This window comes from Prinia subflava, chromosome 4 (assembly GCF_021018805.1).
Source record: "Prinia subflava isolate CZ2003 ecotype Zambia chromosome 4, Cam_Psub_1.2, whole genome shotgun sequence".
Classification (NCBI taxonomy): Eukaryota; Metazoa; Chordata; class Aves; order Passeriformes; family Cisticolidae; genus Prinia; species Prinia subflava.
Window position 1 is genome coordinate 72,668,393 of NC_086250.1, and position 9,705 is coordinate 72,678,097.

At 49.1% G+C, this 9,705-nt stretch overlaps 1 protein-coding gene across 1 annotated transcript in view; it reads right to left on the reverse strand.

Moving 5' to 3' along the window:
- The window catches only part of ASB13 (ankyrin repeat and SOCS box containing 13), a 17,069-nt gene extending 13,659 nt beyond the window's left edge, over window positions 1-3,410 (reverse strand). The window contains 4 exon segments of the mRNA XM_063395011.1: window positions 192-299; window positions 302-416; window positions 1,892-1,923; window positions 3,218-3,410. Coding sequence (XP_063251081.1) covers window positions 192-299; window positions 302-416; window positions 1,892-1,923; window positions 3,218-3,410 — 448 coding nt within the window.
- Between the last annotated feature and the right edge of the window lie 6,295 nt (window positions 3,411-9,705).

Here is a 9,705-nt window from a genome sequence, read left to right on the forward strand (position 1 = left end):
ATTCTCCCTCAGGAATTCTCCATCCCTTTCCCAGCTCCCTCAGGAATTCTCCCTCAGGAATTCTCCCTCAGGAATTCTCCAACCCTTTCCCACCTCCACTCCCTCCCCTGGACTCCCTCCAGCCCTTTCTTGACCACACCCCAAACTTTGGCCAATTCTACCCAGAGCCGCCGGGGTGACCCAGAGCCCACCGAGGACTCGCAGGAGCCATCCCGGAGCATTCCCGGAGCATTCCCGGAGCATTCCCGGCGGGATGCAGACCTGGGCGCCCGCGGCCAGCAGCAGTTTGACACACTGGTCTGTCCCCTCAGGCTGGCCTCGTGCAGGGGCGTGATGGAGTCGTAGGTGACGGCGTTGACGCAGGCGCCGCTCTCGATCAGCTGCTGCAGCTGCAGGATCTCCCCGCGGCGGGCGGCCTCGTGAACAGTGGTCCTGTCGGCCAGAAACCTGGGAAAAAGAGGGAAAATTATGGAATTTATCAATAAAATCATGGGCATGGAAAAATGGGATCTCCTCTCTGTGTGCGGCCTCCTGCACTGGCATCGTGTCAACCCAGAAACCTGGGAAAGAGGGGGAAAATCAGGGAATTCTTCAGTGGAATCATGGGCATGGAAAAATGGGATCTACCCTCACTGGGTAGCCTTGTGCACCAGAGTCCTGTCGGCCCAGAAACCTGGGAAATGGGGGGAAATCAGGGAATTTAAAGATAAAATCAGGGAATTTATCGATAAAATCATGGGCATGGAAAAATTGGATATCCCCTCTGTGTGCGGCCTCGTGAACAGGGGTCCTGTCAGCCCCGAAACCTGGGAAAGAGGGAAAATTATGGAATTCATTAGTGGAATAATGGGGATGGAAAAATGGGATCTACTCTCTGTGTGCGGCCTCGTGCACGGGGGTCCAGTCGGCCCAGAAACCTGGGAAAGAGGGGGAAAATCAGGGAGTTTATAGATAAAATCATGGGCACGGAAAAATGGGATCTACCCTCACTGGGTAGCCTTGTGCACCAGAGTCCTGTCAGCCCAGAAACCTGGGAAAGAGGGGGAAAATCAGGGAATTCATCCATAAATCATGGAGATTGAAAAATGGGATTAGGCCTCTGTGCACAGCCTCATGAACGGGAGGCCTGTCAGTCCAGAAACCTGGGAAAGAGGGGGAAAATCAGGGAATTCATCAGTGGAATCATGGGCATGGAAAAATGGGATCTGCGCTCAGCAGGCAGCCTCATGCATGGGAGTCCTGTCGGCCCAGAAACCTGGGAAAAAAGGGGGGAAATCAGGGAATTTAAAGATAAAATCATGGGGATGGAAAAATGGGATCTGCTCTCGGCAGGCGGCCTCGTGCACGGGGGTCCTGTCGGCCCAGAAACCTGGGAAAAAGAGGGAAAATCAGGGAATTCATCAGTGGGAATGGAAAATGGGATCTGCTCTCAGCAGGCAGCCTCATGCATGGGAGTCCTGTCGGCCCAGAAACCTGGGAAAGGGGGGGAAAATTATGGAATTTATCAATAAAATCATGGGCATGGAAAAATGGATATCCCCTCTGTGTGCGGCCTCCTGCACTGGCATCGTGTCAACCCAGAAACCTGGGAAAGAGGGGGAAAATCAGGGAGTTTATAGATAAAATCATGGGCATGGAAAAATGGGATCTACTCTCTGTGGGTGGCCTCATGCACCAGAGTCCTGTCAGCCCAGAAACCTGGGAAAGAGGGGGAAAATCAGGGAGTTTATAGATAAAATCATGGGCATGGAAAAATGGGATCTGCTCTCTGTGGGCGGCCTTGTGAACGGGGGTCCTGTCGGCCCAGAAACCTGGGAAAGAGGGGGAAATCAGGGAATTTATAAATAAAATCATGGGCATGGAAAAATGGGATAGCCCCTCTGTGTCCAGCCTCGTGAACAGGGGTCCTGTCAGCCCAAAAACCTGGGAAAGAGGGGGAAAATTATGGAATTAATCAATAAAATCATGGGCATGGAAAAGTGGGATATCCCCTCTGTGTGCGGCCTTGTGAATGGGGGTCCTGTCGGCCCAGAAACCTGGGAAAAAGGGGAAAATCAGGGAATTCATCAGTGGAATCATGGGGATGGAAAAATGGGATCTCCCCGCGGCAGGTGGCCTCGTGGACAGGGGTCCTGTCAGCCCAGAAACCTGGGAAAGGGGGGAAAAATCAGGTGGGAACATCCCCGATGCCACAGCTCCACAACGGCGCACACGGGGATTTAGGGATGGCAGGGATCATCCTTCGGGAGTTAGGGATGACAGGGATCACCCTCCGGGAGTTAGGGATGACAGGGATCATCCTTCGGGAGTTAGGGATGACAGGGATCACCCTCCGGGAGTTAGGGATGACAGGGATCATCCTCCGGGAGTTAGGGATGACAGGGATCATCCTCTGGGAATTAGGGATGACAGGGATCATCCTCCGGAAGTTAGGGATGACAGGGATCATCCTCTGGGACTTAGGGATGACAGGGATCATCCTCTGGGACTTAGGGATGACAGGGATCATCCTCTGGGAGTTAGGGATGGCAGGGATCATCCTCCGGGAGTTAGGGATGACAGGGATCATCCTCTAGGAATTAGGGATGACAGGGATCATCCTCCGGGACTTAGGGAGGGACAAGGATCATTCCCCGAGAATTTAGGGAGGAAAAAAGGATCGATCCCTGGGAATTAGGGAGGAGCAAGGATCGTTCCCCGTGTCCTGACGCTGTCCCAAGAGCATCCTCTCATCCCTTTCCTTGCCAGAGGCCCTCGCTCCCTGAACCGTCCTGCAACCCCCAAACCCCATCCTTGAACCCCCAAACCCCATCCTTAAACCCTCAAAACACTCTTTAACCCCCAAACCCCATCCTTAGACCCCCAAACCCCATCCTTAGACCCCCAAATCCCATCCTTAAACCCCCAAACTCCATCCTTAGACCCCCAAATCCCATCCTTAAACCCCAAACCCCATCCTTAAACCCCCAAACCCCATCCTTAAACCCCAAACCCCATCCTTAAACCCTCAAAACACTCTTTAACCCCCAATATCACACTTTAACCCCAAAATTCCATCCTTAGACCCCCAAACCCCATCCTTAAACCCCCAAACCACTCTTTAACACCAACCCCACACTTTAACCACCAAACCCCATCCTTTAACCCCCAAACCCACACTTTAACCACCAAAACCGTCCCGCAAGCTCCAAACCCATCCCGAAAGCCCCAAACGCGCCTTGCAAGCCCCGAATCATCCCGCAAGCCCCAAGCCCCGTCTGTCCCCGGCGCGGCTCCTTGCCCGCCTTTTCCCCGAGGAGCCCCCCGTGCCCGTGGCGGTGTCCCCGGCCCCCGGCGCTGTCCCCGGCCCCCGGCGCTGCCCACGCACTGATGTCGCCCCGCAAGGAGCCGCTGCCGCCGGGGCTCTCCATGGCCCGGCCCCTGCTGCGGCCTCGTCCCGCTGCCGGGGCCTGCCGGGCCTGCCGCGGAGCACGCCGGGAGTTGTAGTGCGGGGCAGCCCCGCCGCGGAGCACGCCGGGAGTTGTAGTGCGGCGCCGGGTGCGGACACCGCCATGGCGGCCGGGGAGAGAGGGGACTGGGGGCACTGGGATGGGGTACAGAGGGACTGGGAGCACTGGGACGGGGTGCAGGCGTTACTGGGGGCACTGGTGTGGGGTGCGGGGATACTGGGATGGGGTGCAGGCGTTACTGGGGGAACTGGGATGGGACGCAGGGGGTACTGGGAGCACTGGTGTGGGGTACAGGGGTTACTGGGAGCACTGGTGTGGGGTACAGGGGTTACTGGGAGCACTGGTGTGGGGTATAGGGGTTACTGGGAGCACTAGTGTGGGGTACAGGGGTTACTGGGGGCACTGGTGTGGGGTGCGGGGATACTGGGATGGGGTGCAGCGGTTACTGGGAGCACTGGTGTGAGGTACCGGGGTTACTGGTGTGGGGTGCAGGAGTTACTGGGAGCACTGGTGTGGGGTGCAGGGATACTGGGGTGGGGTGCAGGAGGTATTTGGGGCACTGGTGTGGAGTGCAGGGGTTACTGGGGGAACTGGGATGGGACGCAGGGGGTACTGGAAGCACTGGTGTGGAGTGCAGGGATACTGGGAGCACTGGTGTGGGGTGGAGGGGTTACTGGGGAAACTGGGATGGGGTGCAGGGGTTACTGGTGTGAGGTACAGGGGTTACTGGGAGCACTGGTGTGGAGTGCAGGGATACTGGGAGCACTGGTGTGGGGTGGAGGGGTTACTGGGGGAACTGGGAGGGGGTACAGGGGTTACTGGTGTGGGTACAGGGGTTACTGGGAGCACTGGTATGGCATGCAGGGGTTACTGGGGGAACTGGGATGGGGTGCAGGGGGTAGTGGGAGCACTGGGGTGGGATTTTCACCATTTTTTGATAGATGAAAAATTCAAATTAAAGGGAAAATAAAATTCTCTTTCATGGGGTGTTTTTGGTGATTTTCACCATTTTTGGACAGAGGTGAAAATTCAAATAAAAAGGAAATAAAATTCTCTTTCATGGGGTATTTTTGATGATTTTCATTTTTTTTGACATATAAAAATTCATATTAAAAGGGAAATAAAATTCTCTTTCATGGCGTATTTTTGGTGATTTTCACTTCTTTTTTACAGATGTAAAAAGTCAAATTAAAAGGGAAATAAAATTCATGGGGTGTTTTTGGTGATGTTCACTTCTTTTTTACAGATGTAAAAATTCAAATTAAAAGGGAAATAAAATTCATGGGGTATTTTTGGTGATTTTCACTTTTTTTTTTTTGACAGATGAAAAATTCAAATTAAAGGGAAAATAAAATTCCTGGAATGTGGAATTAGGAGATGTTTAAGGTCCTTTCCCACCCAAACCATTCTGTGATCGTGAGGAAATTGGAGAAAATTCAACATTTCCATGATAATAAATAAGAGAAAACCAGAGAAATTCAGCATTTCCATGATAATAAATAAGAGAAAACCAGAGAAATTCAGCATTTCCATGATAATAAATAAGAGAAAAGCAGAGAAATTCAGCATTTCCATGGATTTTTGGGATTAGTCCTCCTCCAGGCTGTGTTTTCACCCTTGGTTCCTGGCACTGCCCCAACCCAGTCAATAATTAATAAATTGAATTATTTGCTTTACCCTGATGTCATCTCATTCCATTCCAACAATTTTCCTTCACGGAGTGACTGACAGAATCAGCAGGGATCATTCATAACTTTTTTTTTTTCTGAGTTAAAGAAGAAATAAAACTCCAAATGACTTCTTTAAATTCAGATTTAAGGACACCAGGACCTTTATGAGTCAAATTTTCAGAGAAGCCAAACCAGGTCCCCACCACGGTGACATCACGGGCTTGTCACCACCCAAAAAGTCATGAGGCACCAAAAGGGGACAGAAAAACTCCACTTAAAAATGGGCTCTGACCTCCAGAGGCTCCAGTTCCTCTCCTCAGAAAAAAAATAACAAAATAATTAAATTTGGGTAAGATTTTTAGCATGATCCAGCCTGACCATGGGCAAAATTCCTTTGAATTCTTTGCTTTTTGAAGCATTGAAAAGGGGGAAATTCTGCATTTCCTCACCAGAAGTAATTCCCAACACTAAAATATTTGGATTTCATTGGGACAGTGGCTGAATGAGCCCGCTGGAGGTGGAAATTTGGATTTTCTCACTTCCCCAGAATCTCAGAGACCTCCTCACACCTCTTAGATCGAGGCACTGCTGATTTTCCCTCCTTAAAGAACAACCAAGAACATATTTCTCAGCAAGAATTCCAGTTTTTTATCTGCCACCAGGAGCTAGAAAAACCCATGGGTCTGGCAAATTTGCAGTGAAATTTGCTATAAACAAATAGTTATTTGCTATAAAAAAAACATGAAAAAATTGGTGCCCTGCCCCCCAAAAAATCACTTTTTCCTCCCCCTGATTTCATTTTCTTTGCACTTTGCACACTGCTGCTGCCATAGGAAATTCTTAGGATGGGTGAAATATCCGTAAGGGCACGTTCCTGATTTATTTGAGTAATAAGTGACTCATCAATGAGTTGTCCCACCGTTGTTCCTTCCTTTTCAAAATTTGTTTGCCCATTTTTCCCACAAAGATCAGCAGAGCTAAACCAGGGCCTAGGCACTGAGCATAAATCTCAAGCTATTCTGTAATAAGAGTCTTTGAATTAAACTTTAAAAGCTTGTTTTGTATTAAAGAATTTTAAACTGTAGTTTTAGAATGTGAAAAGGCTTTCTCACAGGCTGGTAAAAAAAGAAAAAATCCTGGATACAGAAGAAAATATTGATTTATGGTTCCTGAAAAAGGAAAAGTGAACATCACTATCAAAGAGTGATGGACCTGGAAAATAGAAACTGGACCCCACATCTGGAATACAAATCCTGGATGTACATACTGAAATATTGAAATCTAAAATAGACTGCAATAGGTATTGAATAATGGAAATTACATATAGATATCCTGGATGTATATCCTGAAATATTGAAATCTAAAATAGACTACAACAGGTATTGAATAATGGAAATTAAATATACATATCCTGAATGTATATCCTGAAATATTGAAATCTAAAATAGACTGCAATAGGTATTGAATAATGGAAATTACATATATATATCCTGAATGTATATACTGAAATACTGAAATCTAAAATGGACCACAATAGGTATTGAAAAATGATGTTAAAAATTGGAAATAGAAACTGCTGAGAAAAGCTTATGAATATGTATGAATATAGCAAATAAAATCCCAGCAAGTCCAGCAGTGGGTGTGGAAAGGAAAATCCTTCCACTGTACCCAGCGCTGTCTCTGCTCACACTTCACCATGCTAATTAATGAATTAATTATTAAATTGAATTGCTGTTGATCTATTGGCCGTGTCAAGCGTTTCTAACACTGCTCAGCCAAACAGGACCTTTGCCCAGCGTTCAGGACAGGCTGTTCCTCCGGGCTCTTGTGTAAGAGCTTGGGCAAGTGCGGATCTCCCTGTTCCCTGCTCCAAAGCCCATTGCAACATTGACAAATTGGCGTTTTTTGTGTTTCTGCTGAGCCTGGTGAAAGCCTAAAAATTATCATCTGCTTCTTCTGTTCCATGATCATCTGCTTCTTTCTGTTCAGTGCTGCAATGAGGCAACTCAGAACCATCAAAAGGGAATTTAATGAGCGCCTTCCTTGATCCCCTCAGCCCCTTCCCTCAGGGCCTTCCCTCTGGGCCTTCCTTCATCATTTTTATCTGTTCCAACCCAGTGGTTTTCTTCAGTTTCTCATTTTGGATCTCCCCTCAGTTGCTTTCTCATTCCTTCTTTCCCTCACCCCTCACATTATTCCTTAAACCTCCTCCTTCACCTCAGTCCTTCCCCCTCAGCGCCTTTCCTTAATCCTCCCCAAAATCCCTTCCCTGATTCCCTCAGCCCCTTCCCTTGGGGCCTTTCCCCATAATTTTTTAGCTGTTCTGGCCAAGTGTTTTTCCTCAGTTTCTCATTTTCGATCTTCCCTTAGCCCCCGTCTCACTCCTTTCCCTCAGCCCTCACATCATTCCTTGAGTCCCTTCCTTCACTTCAGTCCTTCCCTGTCAGTGCCTTCCCTCAGTTCCCCCAAAATCCCTTCCCTGATCCCCTCAGCCCCTTCCCTCAGGGCCTTTCCCCATCATTTTTTATCTGTTCTGGCCTAGTGTTTTTCCTCAGTTTCTCATTTTGGATCTTCCCTCAACCCCATTCTCATTCCTTCTTTCCCTCACCCCTCACATTATTCCTTAAATCCCTTCCTTCACCTCAGTCCTTCCCTGTCAGAGCCTTCCCTCAATTCCCCCAAAATCCCTTCCCTGATCCCCTCAGCTCCTTCCCTCAGGGCCTTTCTCCCACATTTCTTTATCCATTCTGGCCCTTTCCCTCATCTCCTCACCCCATTTCTGTGTCACTCACCCTCATTCCCTCAGTCTTCTTCCTGCACCTCAGTGCCTTCCTCAGAGCTTTGTTTTGGATCTTTTGTCATTTCCTCATGTCATTCCTCAAACCTCTTCATTCACCTCAGTCCTTCCCTGTCAGTGCCTTCCCTCAATGGCCCCAAAATCCCTTCCCCGATCCCCTCAGCGCCTTCCTTTGGCTCTGCCCTCAGCCCCTTCCCTCAGGGCCTTTTCTCATAATTTTTTATCTGTTCTGGCCTAGTGTTTTTCCTCAGTTTCTCATTTTGGATCTTCCCTCAGTTCCCTTCTCATTCCTTCTTTCCCTCACCCCTCACATCATTCCTTGAGTTTCTTCCTTTACCTCAGTCCTTGCTCCTCAGCCCCTTCCCTCAGTTCCTTTCTCCTTTATTTCTTTATCCATTCTGGCCCCTTTCCTCATCTCCTCACCCCATTTCTGTGTCATTCACCCTCATTCCCTCAGTCTTCTTCCTGCACCTCAGTGCCTTCCTCAGAGCTTTGTTTTGGATCTTTTGTCATTTCCTCATGTCATTCCTCAAACCTCTTCATTCACCTCAGTCCTTCCCTGTCAGTGCCTTCCCTCAATGGCCCCAAAATCCCTTCCCTGATCCCCTCAGCTCCTTCCTTTGGCTCTGCCCTCAGCCCCTTCCCTCAGGGCCTTTCCCCATAATTTTTTATCTGTTCTGGCCTAGTGTTTTTCCTCAGTTTCTCATTTTGGATCTTCCCTCAGTCCCTTTCTCGTTCCTTCTTTCCCTCACCCCCCACCCCCCACATAATTCCCTGAGTCTCTTCCTTCACCTCAGTCCTTCCCCCTCAGTGCCTTCCATCAATCCCCCCAAAATCCCTTCCCTCATCCCCTCAGCGCCTTCCCTTGGGGCCTTTCCCCACCATTTTTTATCTGTTCCAACCCAGTGTTTTTCCTCAGTTTCTCATTTTGGATCTTCCCTCAGTCCCTTTCTCATTCCTTCTTTCCCTCACCCCCCACCCCCCACATAATTCCCTGAGTCTCTTCCTTCACCTCAGTCCTTCCCCCTCAGTGTTTTTCCTCAGTTTCTCATTTTGGCTCACCCCTCATTTCCTTTCTCCTTTATTTCTTTATCCATTCTGGTCCCTTCCCTCATCTCCTCACTCCATTTCTGTGTCCCTCACCTCAGTGCTTCCCTTCAATCCTCAGCCCCATCCCTGTTCCCGATGTCCCCCATGGATTGGGATAATCCCAAAGTCCCTCAGGGGTGGCTCCAGGCCACACACGCATGGAAATGGATGTTTAAGCAGAAAAAAAAAAAAAAAATTAACAATCCAGTTTTTCTGCACCACACGGAATCTGCCCAGATCAGCAGAGTTTGTCCTTGAGTAGTTGCGGGAAAAGCTGAAGTCAGGTATGGAGGGGCTGAGGTAAAATAAAATACTGAGGGGGAAGGACTGAGGTGAGGGAAGGGGCTCTGGTCATGATGAGAAGTGTGAGGGGATAAAGAGAAATTTTGGGACTGAGGAAAGGCCCAAAACACGGAGCTGAGGGAAAACACTGAGGGGGAAGGCCTGACGTGAGGAAAAGGGCTCAAGGAATGATGTGAGGGGTGAGGAAATGAGGTTATAGGACAGAGAGAAGATCCAAAACAAGGAAATAAGGGGGAAAGATGAGGTGAGAAAAGGAGCTCTGGCCATGATGTGAGGGGACAAAGGAAGGAGTTTGGGGACTGAGGGAAGGCCCAAAACGCGGCTCTGGGGAAGGCAGAGCTGAAAGCAGGAGAATGAGTGAAGGGCCAGCGGGAAAAGCTGGATAATCCCTGAATTG